This window comes from Chiloscyllium punctatum, chromosome 26 (assembly GCF_047496795.1).
Source record: "Chiloscyllium punctatum isolate Juve2018m chromosome 26, sChiPun1.3, whole genome shotgun sequence".
Lineage (NCBI taxonomy): Eukaryota > Metazoa > Chordata > Chondrichthyes > Orectolobiformes > Hemiscylliidae > Chiloscyllium > Chiloscyllium punctatum.
In genome coordinates this window covers 2,317,145-2,338,715 of record NC_092764.1, presented here as the reverse complement: position 1 = coordinate 2,338,715, position 21,571 = coordinate 2,317,145, and the positions used below count along the sequence as shown (strand labels likewise).

Below are 21,571 nucleotides of genomic sequence, written 5' to 3'. Positions count from 1 at the left end.
CAGTAAACTGGTAATTGCTGAGTAAGTGCTGCTTCATTGTACTGTTGATGATACCTTCCAATACTTTAATGATTGCGAGTACACTGATGGGGTGGTAATTGGCCAAATTGGGACAGGCATACTTTTGTTTCAGGGCACATCTGGGCAGCTTTTCATTGTTTGGTAGATGCTAGTGTTGTAGCTGTACTGAAGCAGTTTTTCTTTGAAGTCGGCGTTATATGTAGATAGGGTGATTAGGAAGGCACTTCGCACACTTGTCTTCATTGCTCAGACCTCTGAGTACAGGAGTTGGGACATCATGTTGAGATTGAACAGGATTTTGGGTAAGGCATCATCTGGAGTACTGTCTAGTGTTATGAAGATGTGGGCATGTTGTACCTTTGAGAGAGGTAAAAGCTAGCAGTGACAGCAGCAAGCATTCTCAGTAAGATACAATGTAACGTGCTCCAGCTACTGGGTTAACTCGGGTAGCTGGTTGCCTGGAAACGACCAAACAGATTCGAATTAGGCCAATCAGTTTAAATTATACTCCAAAAAATACCAAACTTCAATCCAGTTTGAATTTAGTACATTGACAAACTTAAAAGCAAATGACACAATCTGATGGTTTGGGGTAGAAGGCCGGAGAGAATTGAACAGTTGAGAGGAGAACTGCTAAGCTACCTGCATGTAAAGATCGCTTGAGAAATAACTGTCTTAAAGGTACCTTTGTTGATCAGTAACCTGTGAAGTAGAATTCCCAAGAAGAAGAAATGAAGACAGGAATCAAAAGAGAACCGAAAGCTGCCTGGTTTTGAGATGAGAAGTTTTGTTTTGTAAATCTTGATTGGAAGTTTTATCGGACTAATATTATAGAACATAGAACAGAGAAGAATACAGCGCAGTACAGGCCCTTCGGCCCTCGTGGTTGCGCCGATCAAAGCCCACCTAACCTATACTAACCCACTATCCTCCATATACCTGTCCAATGCCCGCTTAAATACCCATAAAGAGGGAGAGTCCACCACTGCTACTGGCAGGCCATTCCATGAACTTACGACTCGCTGAGTGAAGAACCTACCCCTAACATCAGTCCTATATCTACCCCCCCTTAATTTAAAGCTATGCCCCCTTGTAATAGCTGACTCCATACGTGGAGAAAGGTTCTCACTGTCAACCCTATCTAACCCCCTAATCATCTTGTACACCTCTATCAAGTCACCCCTAAACCTTCTTTTCTCCAATGAAAACAACCCCAAGTGCCTCAGCCTTTCCTCATAGGATCTTCCTACAGGCGACTGACTGTGTGGAGTTTGCACATTCTCCCCGTGTCTGCGTGGGTTTCCTCCGGGTGCTCCGGTTTCCTCCCACACTCCAAAGATGTGCAGGTTAGGTGAATTGGCCATGCTAAATTGCCCATAGTGTTAGGTAAGGGGTAGATGTAGGGGTATGGGTGGGTGGCGCTTCGGCGGGGCGGTGTGGACTTGTTGGGCCGAAGGGCCTGTTTCCACACTGTAAGTAATCTAATCTAATCTAATCTAATCTAAACCAGGCAACATCCTGGTAAACTTCCTCTGCACCCGTTCCAGTGCCTCCACATCCTTCCGATAGTATGGCGACCAAAACTGCACACAATATTCCAGATGCGGCCGCACCAGAGTCTTATACAACTGCAGCATGACCTCAGGACTCCGGAACTCAATTCCTCTACCAATAAAAGCCAGTACGCCATATGCCTTCTTCACTGCACTATTTACCTGGGTGGCAACTTTCAGAGATCTGTGTACATGGACACCAAGATCCCTCTGCTCTTCCACACTACCAAGTATCCGACCATTAGCCCAGTACCCCATCTTTTTGTTACTCTTACCAAAGTGAATCACCTCACACTTAGCTATATTGAACTCCATTTGCCACCTTTCTGCCCAGCTCTGCAGCTTCTCTATATCCCGCTGTAACCTGCCACATCCTTCCTCACTGTCTACAACTCCTCCGACTTTCGTATCATCCGCAAACTTGCTCACCCAACCTTCTAACCCTTCCTCCAGGTCATTTATAAAAATGACAAACAGCAATGGTCCCAAAACAGATCCTTGCGGAACACCGCGAGTGACGGCACTCCAAGATGAACCTTTGCCATCAACTACTACCCTCTGTCTTCTTCCAGCCAGCCAATTCCTAATCCAAACCTCCAACTCACCCTCAATGCCATATCTCTGTATTTTCTGCAGTAGCCTACCATGGGGGACCTTATCAAACGCCTTACTAAAATCCATATATACCACATCTACCGCTTTCCCCTCATCTACCTCCTTAGTCACCTTCTCAAAGAATTCAATAAGGTTTGTGAGGCACGACCTGCCCTTCACAAAACCATGCTGACTATCCTTGATCACATCATTCTTATCCAGATGTGCATAAATCCTATCCCTTACAATTCTCTCTAAGACTTTGCCCACAACAGAAGTGAGACTCACTGGCCTATAGTTACTAGGATTATCCCTACTCCCCTTCTTGAACAAGGGAGCCACGTTTGCTAGCCTCCAGTCCTCTGGCACTACTCCTGTAGACAAAGAGGACACAAAAATCAAGGCCAATGGCTCTGCAATCTCCTCCCTTGCTTCCCAGAGAATCCTAGGATAAATGCCATCAGGCCCAGGGGACTTATCTATTTTCACCCTTGCCAGAATTTCCAACACCTCTTCTCTACATATCTCAAAGCCATCCATTCTACTTATTCGTGCCTCAGTATTCATATCGACAACAATGTCCTGTTCCTGAGTGAATACTGACGAAAAGTATTCATTCAGTGCCTCCCCAATCTCTTCAGCCTCCACACGCAACTTCCCATTACTATCCTTGATTGGACCTATTCCTAACCTAGTCATTCTTTTATTCCTAACATACCTATAGAAAGCCTTAGGGTTTTCCCTAATCCTACCAACTAAGGACCTTTCATGTCCCCTCCTTGCTGCTCTTAGCTCTCTCTTCAGGTCCTTCCGGGCTACCTTATAACTCTCAATCGCCCCTATTGAACCTTCACGCCTCATCTTTACAAAGGCTGCCCTCTTCCATTTAACAAGGGATTCCAATTCCTTATTAAACCACAGCTCCCTCACACGACCCTTTCTTCCCTGCCTGATAGGTACGTACTTATCAAGGACACTCAATAGTTGCTCCTTGAACAAGTTTCACATATCAATTACGCTCTTGCCTTGGAATCTACTTTTCCAATCCACACATCCTAAGTCATGCCTCACCGCATCATAATTTCCCTGCCCCCAGCTATAACTCTTGCCCTGTAGTACACACTTATCCCTCTCCATCACTAGAGTAAAAATTGTGGTCACTGTCCCCAAAGTGCTCACCTACCTCTAGTTCTAATACCTGGCCTGGTTCGTTACCCAGAACCAAATCCAGTATGGCCTCACCTCTTGTTGGCTTATCTACATATTGTGTCAGGAAACTCTCCTGCACACATTGGACAAACACTGACCCATCTAACGAACTTGAGCTATAGCTTTCCCAATCAATATCAGGAAAGTTAAAGTCCCCCATAACAACCACCCTATTACTGTCACTCTTCTCCTGAATCATCTTCGCAATCCTTTCTTCAACGATTCTAGGACTATTAGGAGGCCTGTAAAAGACTCCTAACAGGGTGACCTCACCTCTCCTATTCCTAACCTCAACCCAAACTACCTCAGATGGCAAATCGTCGTCCATCTTCCTTTCCACCGCTGTAATACTATCTTTGACAAGCAAAGCCACACCCCCCCCTCTTTTACCCCCACCTCTGACCCTACTAAAACATTAAAACCCTGGAACCTGCAATAGCCAATCCTGTCCCTGATCTAGCCATGTCTCCGTAATAGCCACAACATTGAAGTCCCAGGTACCAACCCACGCTGCAAGTTCACCTACCTTATTTCGTATACTTCTGGCATTAAAGTATACACACTTCAAGCCACTCTTCTGTTTACAGGCACCCTCCTTTAAGATTGATGCCATATTCCTAACCTCCCTACACTCCAGGTCCTGCACCCTAAAGCTACAGTCTGGGTTCCCATGCCCCTGCAGAGTTAGTTTAAACCCCCCCCAAGAGCACTAGCAAACCTCCCCCCAAGGATACTGGTGCCCCTCAGGTTCAGGTGCAGACCATCCTGTTTATAGAGGTCCCACCTTCCCCAGAAAGAACCCCAGTTATCCAAGTACCGAAATCCCTCCCTTCTGCACCATCCCTGTAGCCACGCATTTAACTGTTCTCTCTCCCTATTCCTCGACTCTCTCATCACGTGGCACGGGTAACAAACCAGAGACAACAACTCTGTTCGTTCTAACTCTGAGCTTCCAACCTAGCTCCCTAAAAGCCTGTCTAACATCCTCAGCACTCCTCCTACCTATGTCATTGGTGCCAATATGGACCACGACTTCAGGCTGCTCCCCCTCCCCCTTAAGGACCCGGAAAACACGATCAGAGACATCACGTACCCTTGCACCTGGGAGGCAACATACCAAACGTGAGTCTCTCTCGTTCCCACAAAACCGCCTATCTGTGCCCCGAACTATCGAGTCCCCAATTATTATTGCTCTGCTCTTCTCCACCCTTCCCTTCTGAGTAGCGGGGACAGGCTCCGTGCCAGAGGCCTGAGCACCGTCACTTACCCCTGGTAAGTCGTCCCCCCCACAAGTATCCAAAACGGTATACTTGTTCTTGAGGGGAACGGCCGCAGGGGGTCCCTGCACTGGCTGCTTCCTCCCAGTCCCCCTCACTGTCGCCCATCTATCTGCCATCTTTGGAGTTACTACTTCCCTATAGCTCCGATCTATGACCCCCTCTGCCTCTCGAATGATCCGAAGTTCATCCAACTCCAGCTCCAGTTCCCTAACACGGTCTTGGAGGAGCTGGAGATGGGTGCACTTCCTGCAAGTGTAATCAGCAGGGACATCCATGGCACCCCTCACCTCATACATGTTGCAGGAGGAACATTGCACTGCCTTCACTGCCATCCCTCTAAAGCTAACCTTTATTTTAAAACAAAACTGGGTCTAAAGAATACAACAAGCAAAATTCAGCACTTACCTACTTACCACAACGGATCTTATTATTAGGTTAGAGGAGGAGGGCGGGTGGGAGGCACTACCTCCGTAGTGCCTCGGGTTCTTCAGCTGCGCGCTTTTAAAGGGGAAACAAACCTACCCAGGTAAGCTTATGCTCTACCTGCTTCCGGGTCTCGGCTGCCTCTCTGGTCGTCGTAACTTCCCCCTGCTGCTCCCGCTCTTTCTGTGAAGAGAGAGTGAAAAAAAACACCGCTGCCCGCTACCGGTAAGTACTTTTAAAACAAACAGTCTTACCTTAGCTGCTGCTCGCACTCAAAATGACTGTTAGCGTCGAAGGGTGAGTATTTATACTCACTGCTTTCCTTCCCGGCTGCCTCTCTGGTCGTCGTCACTTCCCCCTGCTGCTCCCGCTCTTTCTGTGAAGGGGAAGGTCAAAGATAGGTTAGAGGAAGGGGTTGTAAATAGTAGTTAGTTAATTATTCTCTGTTATACTTTAAGAAATAAAATTCTTAAATTTTACTTTAAGTAGTTCTTGGCCTCTCAAATTTTCACAGATTACTGCACGGGATAAATCTTTTCTGAGTTGCTGCTTTAAATTAAGCAGGAGTGCTTACCCTGTATAGTAACACGAGTTATGGTCACCCTATTTTAGAAAGGATATTATTAAGCTGGAGAGAGTTTAGAAAAGATTTACCAGGAATGGAGGGTTTAAGTTATGAGGAGAGGCCGGAATTTTATTCACAGAAGTGTAGGAGGTTGAGGGGGAACCTTGTAGAGGTTTATAAAGTCATGAGGGTTCCAGATAAGTGAATGGCAGATGTCTTTTCTCTAGGGTGGGGGACTTCAAGATTAGGTGGCATACTTTTAAGGTGAGAGGAGAAAGATTTTTAAGAAACACGAGGTGTAATTTTTTTTAAACACAGTAGTTCATGCGTGAACTACTGACTGTGTATACCACTGCCACTACCTACACTCAGTATGATCTGTCCCATTGGCAGGACAGACTGTGTCTAGTCTGTGAGATAGCTCTCTCAATTTTGGCACAAGAGGGTAAGGAGGACTTACCTCGAGAGTCTGAAGCCTCAAGCCAGAAATTTAACAGAACAAAATGGCCGCAGAATGCCCCGAGAACTAATCAATGACGCCCACCACAGGCTCCGAAAATACAACCGGGAAATTGCGCGCCAAAAACCGTTATTCAAACAAGCAACAAATCAAGAATGGACAGACGAGGTAGAACGAGCCATAAACACCGAACAACGACAAACACAGATAACGAAAAATCGGGACCTGAAGAAAAAACTTGACAAACTCTCAAAAAAAGACAAAACCGATAACACAGGGGCATGGATAAAGAACTTATCAGACCGGACCCTATCTGACACCGAAGAAGTGGTACTAGTCAAAGGATTAAATTTCAATTACCGAGATGCTGACAAGAAGGATTTCCTAGCGGCATTAGAAACCACATTGAAGGACAACAATCTCACGGAAGAAACACAACAAACTATCAGACAGATAGTTGCATCTACTCTGAGCCAAAAGAGGGAAGGAAACAAACTGAACACACAAGAAAAGAAAGCTCGAGTAAACCTCAAAAAAGACAAAAACATCGTTATATTACCTGCAGACAAAGGTCGGCTCACTGTCATCCTGAATAAGAAGGGACTACATAGAGAAAGCCAATGCGCTACTCGCAGACACCAACACCTACCAAAAGGTGTTGCTCAACCCGACCCCACAACTAGGAAACAAAATTACATATCTCCTAAGAAATTTACATCATTCCGGACAATTAAACAAGACGGAATTCCAGAAAATGAACCCCGATGGGACCAACACCCCACGATTCTACGGACTACCAAAAATCCAGTCTCACTACCCGGAACACCAACTTACAGACTGGCCAAAGAACTACATGCAAGACTGAAATACCTAGTAGAAGAGTCATAGCACTCCATCACTCCACCCAGGAATTCCTAAAAATCATCAAAAACACCAAAATAGAGGAAGATGAAGCAATGATCTCATTCGACGTAACAGCACTGTTCACCTCCATCAACATCGACCTAGTAAAGGAAACACTCGCCACACTTTTAGAACAGACCAACACACACACACCAATCACCATCAATCACATTACCAACGAAAACATCATGTGCCTCACCACCCACTTCACTTACAACAACATAGTCTACAAACAAACCAACGGAACACCCATGGGATCTCTGCTATCAGGATTCATAGCAGAAGCGGTAATGCAAAGGCTAGAACAAACAGCCTTACCAACCATCAAACCAAAAATCTGGGTTCGCTACGTAGATGACCCCTTTGTCATTACAAAACGAAACAAGATAGAAGAGACATTTAACATCATCAACAACACCCTCACAGGCATAAAGTTCACCAAGGAGGAAGAAACTGACAACAAACTCTCATTTCTGTACGTCACAGTAGAAAGAAAGGACAAGGGAGAATTACAAACCTGCGTATACAGAAAACCGACAAACATTGACCAAATACCTAACTACACCAGCAACCATCCCAACACACACAAATGAAGCTGCATCAGAACACTATTCCAACAAGCCACCACACACTGCAACTCAGACAAACTTCGAAAAACAGAGGAAAACCACCTATACAACGTATTCAAGAAGAACAGATACTCAAAACACACAGAGCACAAATTCCTCATGAACAAACCACGACAAGCAGACCAAACACAGCCAGAAACCCTAACCATCTTACCATATATCAAAGGAGTTTCAGAAGTGACAGCCAGACTATTGAGATCCCTCGGAATCCTAGTAGCACACAAACCTACCAACACTCTCAAACAAAAACTAACAAACTTAAAAGACCCAGTACAACCCATGGACAAAACCAACGTCATCTATAAGATTCCATGCAAGGACTGCCACAAACACTACAATGGACAAACAGGAAGAAAGTTAGCCACCAGGATACATGAACACCAGCTAGCCACAAAAAGACACGACCCTCTCTCCCTCAGCCCTACACACAGATGAAAAAAACCACCATTTCGACTGGGACAACACATCTATCCTGGGACAGGCTAAGCAAAGACATAACCAGACAATTTTGAGAGGCCTGGCACTCCAACCATAACGCCATAAACAAACATAGATCTAGATGCCATCTATCCACCCCTCAGAAAACGAACAGGAAATGACATCACCACAAACCCCAGGAACCCCATCCAGGAGAAAGGTATAAATAGAAAGCAGGAGACAACAGCTTCGCTTCACTTGGAGGTCGCCACTGATGATTTTACCTAACCAGGTAATGAAACGTCTGGATATCAAACCTACAGCTCAGCGAGCAAACCTACACCCTAAATCTGTAGCCTCCATTTTCAGCAGCAGCGGGAGCAATGAGAGCGAGGAGCTGAACAGTAGCAGTCGAATTGCACTCTGGGAAGATGAGTGAACTGATATATTTGGGCAGTAGCTGAACCTGAGACATTGTACATATAGTGTCTCCCACCCACCCGTCTCCTCCTCCACCAAAAAATGACACTGGTATATTGGTACGGTAAGGCTTTTCTATTTCTTTTTTATTGTGCGATTAGGAAACATTTTCCTTTTTTGTTTTTTCATTTATCTATTATTTGATATTATAGTTAGATTAAGTTAAGTTTAAGATTATAAATGGCACAAGATCTCAGACCCATATTATGCTCCTCTTGTTCAGTGTGAGAACTCAGGGACGCGGCTGATAGTCCTAACTCCTTCACACGCAGGACGTATGTCCAGCCACAACTATTGTTAGACCCCATGTCGGCTCTGGAGCTGTGGATGGACTCACTTTGGAGCATCCGCGATGCTGAGGAGGTCGTTCATAGCACATTGAGTAAATTGGTCACACTGCAGATTAGGATTTCTGAGGGAGAAAGGCAATGGGTGACCAAAAGGCAGAGATGGAGCAGGAAGGCAGTGCAAGTGTCTTCTGTGGTCATCTCTCTCCAAAGCAGGTATACTGTTTTGGATACTGCTGGGGAGATGGCTCACCAGGAGAATGCAGCAGTAGACACCGTGGCTACCTTTGCTGTACAGAAGGATGGGAGAAAGAGTGAAAGGGCTGTAGTCATAGGGGATTCGGGAGTAGATAGATGGTTCTGTGGTCGAAAACGAAACTCCCGAATGGTATGTGGCCTTCCAGGTGCATGGGTCAGGGATGTCTCAGATTGGCTGCAGAACATTCTGAAGGGGGAGGGTGAATAGCCAGCTGTCCTGGTGCATATAAGCACCAGTGATATAAGTTAAAAAATGGGATGAAGTCCTACAGGCAGAATTTAGACAGTTGGAAGCCAAGTTAAAAAGTAGGACCTCGGAGGTAGTAATCTCAGGATTGCTACCAGTGCCATGTGCTTTTCCGAGTGGAAATGAAAGAATAGGCAGGATGAATGCGTGGCTTGAGAGGTGGTGCAGGAGGGAAGGGTTCAGATTTTTGGACATTGGGACCAGTTCTGGAGGAGTGGAACTACTACAAATCAGACAGTCTACACTTCGGCAGGGACTGGAACCAATGTCCTAGGGGATGCTTTGGCTAATGCTGCTGGAGAGGATTTAAACTAATGTGGCAGGGGGATGGGAACCAAATGAGGAGGTTAGTGGACAGGAAGGTGGTAGTAACTAAATGCCTGTAAGGAACTAGTTAATGAAGTCAGCATGACTAAGGGGAAGAGTAGGCAGGGAGCAGATGATGATTGCAAAGGGACAGGTGGTCTGAGTTTGTTTTAATGCGAGAAGTGCAGTGGGTAAGGTAGATGAACTTGGGACTTGGATTGGTACTTAGGCATATGATATTGCTATTACTGAGACTTGGTTGAGGGAAGGGCATGATCAGTAACTAAAGATCCCAGGATATAGATGCTTCAGGTGGGATAGGGAAGGGGTAAAAGGGGTGGAGGAGTTGCATTACTGTTCAGAGAGATTATCATGGCTGTGCTGAAGGAGGGCATTATGGAGGACTCGAGCAGTCAGACAATATAGGCAGAGCTCAGAAAAAGGAAGGGTGCAGTAACAATGTTCGGGCTGTACTACAGGCCTCCAAACAGCGAGCGTGAGATAGAGGTACAATAATGTAAACAGATTATGTAAAGATGGAGCAGAATTTGTAAGGAACTTCCAGGAGGATTTTGTACAGCAGTATGAAAATAGTCCAACTCGGGAAAGGTAGCTGTGCTGATGAAGCAGCGCTCCGTAAGCTAGTGCTTCCAAATCAACCTGTTGGACTATAACCTGGTGTGATTTTCAACTTTGTCCAGGTAATTATAGACCAGTGAGCCTGACGTCAATGGGACAGAAGCAGCTGGAGAAAATACTGAGGGATAGGATCTATTCCCATTTGGAAGAAAATGGGTTTATCTGTGATAGGCAACATGGTTTTGTGCAGGGAAGGTAATGTCTTACCAACGTAATAGAATTCTTTGAGGAAGTGACAAAGTTGATGGATGAGAGAAGGGCTGTAGATGTCATATATATGGACTTCAGTAAGGACTTTGATAAGGTTCCCCATGGTAGGCTGATGGTGAAAGTGAAGTCGCATGGAAATCCACGGTGTACTAGCTCGATGGATAGAGGACTGCCTAGGCAGCAGGAGACAGAGCATAGTAGTGGAAGGGAGTATCTCAAAATGGAGAACTGTGACCAGTGGTGTTCCACAGGAATCAGTGCTGGGACCATTGTTGTTTGTGATATATGTAAGTGATCTGGAAGAAGGTATAGGTGGTCTGATTAACAAGTTTTCAGATGACAATAAGACTGGTGGAGTAGCAGATATTGAAGGGGACTGTCAGAGAATATTGTAGAAAATAGATTGAAGAGTTGGGTGGAGAAATGGCAGGTAGAGTTCAATCTGGGCAACGCGAGGTGATGCATTTCGGAAGATCCAATACTCGAGCAAACTGTACAATAAGTAGAAAAGCCCTACGGAAAATTGATGTACAGAGAAATCTGAGTGTACATGTCCATTGTACCCTGAAGGTGCCAACGCAGGTCAATAGAGTGGTCAAGAAGGCATATGGCATGCTTTCCTTCATCGGATGGGGTATTGAATACAAGAGTTGACAGGTCATGTTACATGCTCATTGCTGATGAAGAGCTTAAGCTGGAAACGTTGATTCTCCTGCTGCTTGGATGCTGCCAGGCTGGCTGTGCTTTTCCAGCACCACACTCTTCAATTCTGATCTCCAGCATCTGCAGTGCTCACTTTCACAGAGGTCATGTTACAGTTGTACAGGACTTTGGTTCGGCCATGTTTGGAATTCTGTGTTGCCGTATTACCAAAGGGGTGTGGATGCTTTGGAGAGGTGCAGAAGAGGTTCACCAGGATATTGCCTGGTATGGAGAGCACTAGCTATGAAGAGAGGTTGAGTAGTTTAGGATTATTTTTGTTTGAAAGAAAGAGGTTGAGGGGGGACCTGACTGAGGTCTACAAAGTCATGCGAGATATAGACAGGATGGAAAACAAGTAGCTTTTTCTCAGAGTGGGGGACTCAATAACTAGGGGTCAGGAGTTCAAGGTGAGAGGGTAAAGGTTTAAGGGAGATATGCTTGAAAGTTCTCTATGCAGAGGGTGGTGGCTGCCCTGAATGTATTGCCGTTAAAGGTGGGCACGATAGCGTCATTTAAGATGTATCTAGACATTACATGAATGGGCAGGGAGCAGAGGTATACAGATCCTTTGAAAACAGGTGACGGGTTTAGATAGAGGATCTGGATTGGCACCGGCTTGGAGGGCTGATGGGCTTGGTCCTGTGCTGTATTTTCCTTTGTTCTTTGACTTTGCTGGCTTGGCAGATCTGAGTTTATCATTGATCCATTCTGTTTCTATGAGATGCAGGCATCTCTGACTTGGCCAGTACTTATGCCCATCTCTAATGCTCTACAGAAAAGTCTTAGCTTGTCCAACTTCTCCCTATAACTCAGACCATTCAGTTCTGGCAACATCCTTGTAAATTTCTTAGAACACAGAACAGGCCCTTCAGCCCATGATGTTGTGCTGACTATTGATCCTCATGTATGCACCCTCAAATTTCTGTGACCATATGCATGTCCAGCAGTCTCTTTAAATGTCCCCAATGACCTTGCTTCCACAACTGCTGCTGGCAACGCATTCCATGCTCTCACAACTCTGTGTAAAGAACCTGCCTCTGATATCCCCTCTATACTTTCCTCCAACCAGCTTAAAACTATGACCCTTTGTGGTTAGCCATTTCTGTCCGGGGAAATAGTCTCTGGCTATCAACTCTATCTATGCCTCTCATTATCTTGTATACCTCAATTCGGTCCCCTCTCCTTTTCTTCAACGAGAAAAGTCCGAGCTCAGTCAACTTCTCTTCGTAAGATAAGCCCTCCAGTCCAGGCAGCATCCTGGTAAACCTCCTCTGAACCCTCTCCAAAGCATCCACATCTTTCCTATAATAGGGCGACCAGAACTGGACGTGGTATTTCATGTGCGGTCTAACCAAAGTTTTATAGAGCTGCAACAAGATCTCACGACTCAAACTCAATCCCCCTGTTAATGAAAGCCAAAACGCCATATGCTTTCTTAACAACCCTGTCCTCTTGGGTGGCCATTTTAAGGGATCTATGTACCTGCACCCCAAGACCCCTCTGTTCCTCCACACTGCCAAGAATCCTATCCTTAATCCTGTACTCAGCTTTCAAATTCGACCTTCCAAAATGCATCACCTCGTATTTATCCAGGTTGAACTCCATCTGCCACCTCTCAGCCCATCTCTGCATCCTGTCAATGTCCTGATGCAGCCTACGACAGCCCTCTACACTGTCAACGACATCTCCAACCTTTGTGTCATCTGCAAACTTGCTGACCCATCCTTCAATCCCCTCATCCAAGTCATTAATAAAAATTACAAACAATAGAGGCCCAAGGACAGAGCCCTGTGGAACACCACTCACCACTGACTTCCAGGCAGAATATTTTCCTTCTTCTACCACTTGCTGTCTTCTGTTGGCCAGCCAATTCTGTATCCAGACAGCTAAGTTCCCCTGTATCCCATTCCTCCAGACCTTCTGAATGAGCCTACCATGGGGAACCTTATCAAATGCCTTTCTGAAGTCCATATACACAACATCCACAGCTTGACCCTCATCAACTTTTCTAGTCACATCCTCAAAGAACTCGATAAGGTTTGTGAGGCGTGACCTGCCCCTCACAAAGCTGTGCTGACTGTATTTAATCAAGCCATGCTCTTCCAGATGGTCATAAATCCTATCCCTCAGAATCCCTTCTAACACCTTGCAGATGACAGACGTGAGACTTACTGGTCTGTAATTGCCGGGGATTTCCCTATTTCCTTTCTTGAAGAGAGGAATTACATTTGCCTCTCTCCAGTCCTTAGGTATGACTCCAGTGGAGAGCGAGGATGCAAAGATCTTCTCAAGTGGCGAAGCATTCGCATTTCCCGTTTCCCAAAGCAGCCGAGGACAAATCTGGTCTGGGCCTGGCGACTTTTCAATCTTAATGTTTGACAAAATTTTCAGCACATCAGCTTCCTCTATCTCTATCCATTCCAGCATGCACACCTGCTCTTCAAAGATTTCATTCACTACAAAGTTTGTTTCTTTCATAAAGACAGAAGCAAAAAACCCATTTAGGACTTCCCCTACCACCTCAGACTCCACACACACATTCCCTATGCTACCCTTGATCGGCCCTACTCTTTCTTTGACCATTCTCTTATTTCTCACAAGTGTAAAATGCCTTTGTGTTCTCCCTAATCCATTCTGCCAAGCCTTTCTCGTGCCCCCTCCTGGCTCTCCTCAGACCATTTTTGAGCTCCTTCCTCGCCTGCCTGTAATCCTCATCCACTAATATCATTTATTGTATCCGTTGCTCCCCATGCGGTCTCCTCTACATTGGGGAGACTGGACGCCTCCTAGCAGAGCACTTTAGGGAACATCTCCGGGACACCCGCACCAATCAACCACACCGCCCGTGGCCCAACATTTCAACTCCCCCTCCCAATCTGCCGAGGACATGGAGGTCCTGGGCCTCCTTCACCGCCGCTCCCTCACCGCCAGACGCCTGGAGGAAGAACGCCTCATCTTCCATCTCGGAACACTTCAGCCCCAGGGCATCAATGTGGACTTCCAACAGTTTCCTCATTTCCCCTTCCCCCACCTCACCCTAGTTCTAAACTTCCAGCTCAGCACTATCCCCATGACTTGTCCGGACTTGTCCTACCTGCCTATCTCCTTTTCCACCTATCCACTCCACCCTCTCCTCCCTGACCTATCACCTTCATCCCCTCCCCCACTCACCAATTGTACTCTATGCTACTTTCTCCCCACCCCCACCCTCCTCTAGCTTATCTCTCCACGCTTCAGGCTCACTGCCTTTATTCCTGATGAAGGGCTTTTGCCCAAAACGTCGATTTCGAAGTTCCTTGGATGCTGCCTGAGCTCTTCCAGCACCACTAATCCAGAATGTAATCCTCAAGATCTGAGCTTGACCCTAGCTTCCTCCACCTTATGTAAGTTACCTTCTTCCTTTTGACGAGAAGCTCCACCACTCGCGTCATCCTTTATCTTACCCCTTCTTGCCTGTCTCAGAGGGACATATTTATTCATCACTCGCAACAACTGTTCCTTAAACAGTCTCCACATGTCTATAGTTCCTTTACCATGGAACAATTGCTCCCAGTCCATGCTTCCTAACTCATGTGTAATCGCATCATAGTTTCCTCTTCCCCAATTAAATATCCTCCCATTTTGCCTAATCCTCTCCTTCTCCTCCTCTTCTTCTGCACTCATTCCAGTTTAATAACATCCTCCTTATCAGGTGATTAAAACTGAACACGATACTCCAAGTACGGCCTCACCAAAGTCCTATATAACTGCTACATAACCTCCCAACGTCTAAACTCAGTGCCCTGAAGGCCAGTGTGCCAAAAGCCTCCTTCACTGCCCTGTCTACCTCTGACTCCACTTTCAGGGAACCATGCATTTGAACTCCAAGGTCCCTCTGCTGCACTACACACCTTCACCATGAAACTCCTACCTTGATTTGACTTTGCAAAATGCAAGACGTCACACTTATCTAGATTAGACTCCAGTTACAGTTTCTCGGCCCACTTCCATAGTTGATAAACATCCTGCTGCAATTTCTGATAAAAACCTGGAATTTGAAAGCTGGCCTAAATGTGACCATGTAGCCACTGATGATTGCTATAATAGTGAATTAGATGACTTATGCCTACAGCAACAGAAATCTGTTGTCTCTGTTTGGTTTAGCTTAGTGACAGTGAGGAAGGTTACCAAGGTAGTCAAATCAAGATAGGGGAAAGAATAAAAGGGAACCTGGTGGTCAGCTTTTTCACATAGAGGGTGGTATGCATAAGAAAGAGCTGTCAGCGGGAGTGGTTGAGGTGGATTCATTAACAACATTTAAAAGGCATTTGTACAAATACATGGATAGGGAAGGATTTGGCCAAGTGCAGAGAAATAGGGTTAGCGTAAACGGGCATTCTGGTCGGCATGGACCAGTTTGGGCCAAAGGGCCTGTCTCGCTGCTGTAGGATTTTATGACTCTGTGATTACTACTCCAGTTACGATATCACTATACAATTGCCTCGTAATCGCCTGTTTGATCCTTCGGTGAAACTATGTTGGTTTCTTTTATTTTGTTGAAGGTGTCAACTTTTGCTTCACCCAAGTGGCTTTTGATACTGAGAACCTGATCCTGTATCCCAACATCAGAGATCACCTACACACACACGAGCCAGCAAACTTTCCTTCTCCTTAGCTCTGGAGAGAATATACCTGTTGTGGCCTTCATGTTTGAATTCCAACTTTGAATATTGTCTGAAATTAGTGAATGGCACAGTTTGGAGCTGTCCGGTTAGTGTGGCTCAGCTGTACACACACTTTGACTGTTCTCCATTGAAGCAGGTTGATGGGTTCACTGAAAGTAGTGATGTGTATGATTCCATGTGCCCCTTTCCCAGGGTGAGGTGTTTCATGCAATCCTTCAGAAAACCTCTCAATGTTGTCATGTATCCTGTCCTTTATTGTAATCCTGGATGGCTCAGGATGTGTCACGATCTTTACAAAAAGGTTGGTTGCCACAAATGTGAGCAGTGAAGTTAGGACCCAGTTAATAGAGTGATCCAGGACTTGGACGGTAGCAATGGAAAAGAGAGCAGAAAGTTTTTGGAAGTAAGTTTATTCAATGTGCGCTTCTTTTATTGGCTAAAAATGGAGCATCACTGCTAGTGCAATGAGGGGCCATATTGAGTTCAGCAGTAACAGTTAATGTTAGGGGAAAGAATGACAAAGTGCTTTGAAGAGGTGTGATATGTGTGAATGGTTTTGGACAATGTGGTGGAAAGGTGCAGACTCAGGGTAAGGTAATGTGTGTGTCTGTTTTTCAGGGTCTTACATGTTTAGCAGGAGAAATGGATGACAGGCTTGCAACAAGCCGTACTAATGGTTTGCCTGAATGGGAGCAGCAGGAACAGCAGTTAGTCACCTTGCAACTCATTGCTGTATTGTGTGAGAGATTTGGTCATCTCGTCCTCAACAATACTGTGCACGTGAGTTCCACAATTTCTCAACTACTCTTATGTCAAAGCACTGCAGTCTCGGAACCCAAAACTGTACTCTCTGGGGAGAGCTAACAGTCTTAGCATTGAATTAAGAGTTGTCTGTGAGAACTGCGTACTTGCTTTCTGCAAGAGCAGGGCACCAGTACTGCATATAGCGTGCTTTGGGAGACTGCTACTGGATATAGAGGCATTTCTATGAGAGTTGGATAACCTGGATGCAGTGCTTATTGGGTGACCATCTTTCATTTAACATGTGTGAATAAAAGTGAAAAGAAATGTTTCCTGAAGTGAGTATTAAATGCACTCATGTCAAGCAACCATGGAGCTTCTAAAACCATAAGAAATAGGAACTGGAGTAGGCCATTCCACCCCTTGAGCCTCTCTGCTATTCAATAAGATCATGGCTGATTGGTGTTCATATTCACTTTCCAGCCTTTTCCCTGTAACCCTTGATTTCCCTGCTTATCAAGAAAGTATCTCAGCCTTAAGTATACACAAAGACACTGCCCTAACAGCTCTCTGTGGCAAAGCATTCCACAGACACTCAGTTCAGAGAAGAAATTTCTCCTGACTGTATCTCAGTCTTAAATTGGCACCTTTTTATTCTGAGACTGTGGCCTCCGGTCCTAGACTTGTCCATGAAGGAAAATATCCAGCTGAAAATGTGTTGCTGGAACAGCGCAGCAGGTCAGGCAACATCCAAGGAACAGGAGAATCGACGTTTCGGGCATAAGCCCTTCTTCAGGGCAGTCGTCACTTTCTCCTCCAAGGAAAATATCCAATCAACATTTACTATCCTTATGCATCCTATACCTTTCAATGACAACACCTCTCATTCTTCTAAACACCAGTGAGTAGAGTCACAACCTGTTTAATCTTTATTCATAATCCCTCCATACCAGATATCATCCTAGTGAACCTTTTCTGACCCACCTCCAGTGAAATTTCCTTAAATAAGGGAACCGAAACTGCTCCCAGTACTCCAGCTGTGGTCACACCCTTTTGTATAGTTGCAGTAAGACTGCCTTGGAGAAGATGAGGACCGCAGATGCTGGAGATCAGAGTTGAGAGTGCAGTGCTGGAAAATAGCGGGTCAGGCTGCATCTGAGGAGCAGGTTTCCCTACCATTACACTCCATCTCCCTTGAAATAAGGGCCATCATTCCATTGGCCTTCCTGATTACCTGCTATACATCTGTGCTAGCTTTCTAAGTTTCATGCACCTGTATCTCCAAGTCCCTTTGTGTTGCAGCTTTCTGCAGTTTTACTCCAGTGAAATTATACTTTTTTTAGGTTCTCCCTTCGAAGATGAACAACTTCACATTTTCCCACAGCCATTTTGTGGCAACTTTAGATCAAATAAAGGATGAACTAATTTCTGTGTTGAGTGTTAACCAAGACCCAATATTCTGAGAGTTCCAAACCTAGACCCCTGTTCACTTCGCCTGAAACTGAAAATTAGTGTAGACATTGATGAGATGAAGGAACAACACTGAGTACTGTATTGGGGCAAGTTGATCATTCCTTGTACCATGAGGTTTTGTACACCTGTTTCACTGAGAATAGGATTGTGTCTCCAGGTACGTAAGCAGCACAGTACAGACTTCTGTGCCATCCATATCAATAACATGCCTGATCAGTGCTTTGTTACTGATACAAAGCAACATTTAAAAATAAAGCCAGTTATTTAATACTGGGTTTGTTTGACATGGAGTCAGAAATGGATTGAAGAGCATTACATTGTGTATTACACTGTGGCCTATGTGTGCATTATGGGTACAGTGGTAGTAAATAAAAGGGTAGGGCGCATTGGCTCAATGGAGGCTGATCTGGCACAGGGACGCTGCACTGGCATTCTTTGTAATACAGTGTAGTACTATGTAATTGTTTTAAAAATGCAGATTCTCACTTGTTATAAGCTCTTTCATGAGAGATAAGATTTGAAATTTTGAAAATAGAGACGTTCAGCACAGAACAGGCCCTTCAGCCCACGATTTTGTGCCGAGGATTGTTCCTAACCTAAGATAAAATAATCTAAGCTACGCATCCCTCAATTCACTGCTGTCCACGTGCATGTCCAGCAGTCACTTAATGACATTACTTCCACCACCAACGCTAGCAATGCATTCCGTGCATTCACAATACTCTGCGGAAAGAACAGAACTCTATACCTTTCTCCTAATATCTTAAAACAATGACCCCTTGTGCCAGTCAGTCCTGCCGTGGGGAGAAGTCTCTGGCTATTGACTGTATCCAAGCCTCTCATTACCTTGTACACCTCAATCAGGTTACCTCTCTTCCTCCTCCTCTCCAAAGAGAAAAGTCCAAGCTTAGTCAACCTCTCTTCGTAAGACAAGCCCTCCAGTCCAGGCAGCATCCTGGTAAACCTTCTTTGCACTTTCAGAAAAGCTTCCGTATCTTTCCTATAATAGGGCAACTAGTGTGATCTCACCTGGGTCTTGCAGAGCTGCAGCAAGACCTTGTGGTTCTTAAACTCGATTCACCTATTACTGAAGGCCAAAACACCGTATGGTTTCTTAACGACCCTATCCACTTGGGTGGCAACTTTGAGGGATCAATGCACTTGAACACCAAGATCCCTCTGTTTCTCCACACTGCCAAGAATCCTGCCTTTAATCCTATACTCAACATTCAAGTTCGACCTTCCAAAATGCATCATTTCGAATTTATCCAGGTTGACCTCCATCTACCATTTCTCAGCCCAGCTCTGCATCCTGTCTGTTGCAGTGCACCCTGCAATAGCCCTCAATACTATCAATGGCACCTCCAACCTTTGTGTCATCTGCAAATTTACTAAATCACCCCTCAACTTCCTCATCCAAGTGATTTATAAAAACTACAAAGAGCAGAGACCCAAGAACAGAGCCCTGCGGGACACCATTTACCACTGACCTCCAGGCAGAATACTTTCCATTTACAAAAACTCTCTGTCTTCTGTCAGCCAACCAATTCTAAATCCAGATAGCCAAATCTCCCTGTAGCCCATTCCTCTTGATTTTATGAATGAGCCTACTATAGGGAACCTTATCAAACGCCCTTGCTGAAGTCCATATATATCACATCCACTGATCGACCTTCATCGACCTGTCTCGTCACCGCCTCAAAGAACTCAATAAGATTTGAGGCATGACCTGCCCCTCACACAGCCATGCTGTGACTGCCTTTAATCACTGTATGCTTTCCCAAATAGTCATAAATGCTATCTTTCAGAATTCTTTCCAAAACCTTGCTGACCACAGATGTAAGACTGACTGGTCTGTAATTGCCAGGGATTTCCCTATTCCCCTTCTTGAAAAAGAGGAATAACATTCACCTCCCTCCAATCCTCTTGGTATGACTCCCGTGGAGAGTGAGGAAGCAAAGATCTTTGCCAGGAGCTTAGCAACCTCCTTTCTCGCTTCCCGGAGTAACCTAGGATAAATCTGGTCTGGGGACTTATCAATCTTAATGTTTGCCAAACTTTTCAGCACATCAACTTCATCAGTCTTGATCTGTTTCCCAGATCCTTAAAGTTCTCATTCACAGCAAGGTCCCTTTCCTCAGTGAAAACTGATGCACAAAACTCATTTAGGGCTTCCCCTATCTGCTCAGACTCCATGCCCAAGTTCCCCACGCTACCCCTGACCGGCCCTACCTTCTCCTGGATCATTCTCTTATTCCTCATGTATGAGTAAAATACCTTTGGGTTCTCCCTAATCCTCCTTGCCAAGCCTTTTTCGTGGACCGTCCTGGCTCTCCTCAGTCCATTTCTGAGCTCCTTTCTAGTAAGCCTGTAATCCTCTAAAGCTGTGCTAGATCCTTGCTTCCTCCACCTTAAGTAAGCTGCCTTCTTCCTTTTGACGAGAAGCTCCTCTGTTCTTGTCATCCAAGGCTCCTTAATCTTACCCCTTTTTACCTGTCTCAGAGGAACAAATTCGTATGTCACTCGCAACAATTGCTCCTTAAACAGTCTCCACATGTCCTCTCTGTGGAGCAATTACTCCCAGTCTGTACTTTGCAACTCCTTTCTGACAGCATCATAAAAAATTTCCCAAATTAAATATCTTCCCTTGTTCCTTTCTCTCTCCCCAAGGCTTTGGTGAATATTGATACTTTAAGTATCAAAAGGTGATAAAGATTGATACTTCTTCACCTTTGTGAAAGGGAGAGTTGCTTCATGAGATACCTGGAGTGCTGTTAATAACCAACAGAATCAGAAATCATTTTTTTTTTGCTGCATCTTCTGTATTAACATAGTTGTGCTGCAGGTCATTGAGTTTGTCATTGCAACATTGGATCGTTGCTGCATGAACTTGACTCATCGAACTGAGGAGACTGTAGAAGCACAGACACTAAGTATGGGAATGGGACTTATAGCAGCCATGCTGGGAGGAGCTGTCCAGGTGAGTGAGCAAAGAAAAGAGAGAATGTGTAAGCATGGTTTTACATGATTTATGCTGAAGCATGATTCTCTTTACATCAGTGGGCAATATTGTACCAAATCATATAACTGCACTTAATCCATAAAACCTGGGGTTGGTTCCAGTTAGAGGTGCTCATGCTGCACACTTAGAGGCATGGCATATTCCTTGCACTCCTTGTCTTCCTGTTGTTATTTATCCTTCGATATTCCCTTGTTCCCTCTTACAATTCCCATCACCACCTCCATTCCTTACCCTAGTTGGCTGCAGTCCCATGCTGCCTAACCTCTACCTATATGTGATTATTTCTACTGTAACAAGAAAGACCAAGAGAAAGTTTAATCATTTTAAAAAATAATAATAAAAAGGTTTTGATTGAGTCTATAGAGAAAGGCTATTTCCTCTGATTGTGGGAGTGACCGGAGATTCAGCAACAAAGTGTTATTGCATTAAATCTGCTACTGAGATTGAGGAGAGAAATTTGGATAATTTTCTTGATGCAGTGTGGTTGA

At 45.0% G+C, this 21,571-nt stretch overlaps 1 protein-coding gene across 6 annotated transcripts in view; it reads left to right on the top strand.

Moving 5' to 3' along the window:
* The window catches only part of tango6 (transport and golgi organization 6 homolog (Drosophila)), a 222,260-nt gene that overhangs the window by 99,539 nt on the left and 101,150 nt on the right, over window positions 1–21,571 (top strand). For all 6 annotated transcript variants that reach the window (XR_011964222.1, XR_011964221.1, XM_072595747.1 and 3 more), the window contains exons 11-12: window positions 16,466–16,627; window positions 20,907–21,041. Coding sequence is in view for 4 of the 6 variants with exons in the window: in XM_072595747.1 (XP_072451848.1) it covers window positions 16,466–16,627; window positions 20,907–21,041 (297 nt within the window). In the remaining 2 variants the exon portion in view is untranslated. The remainder of the gene's footprint in view (window positions 1–16,465; window positions 16,628–20,906; window positions 21,042–21,571) is intronic.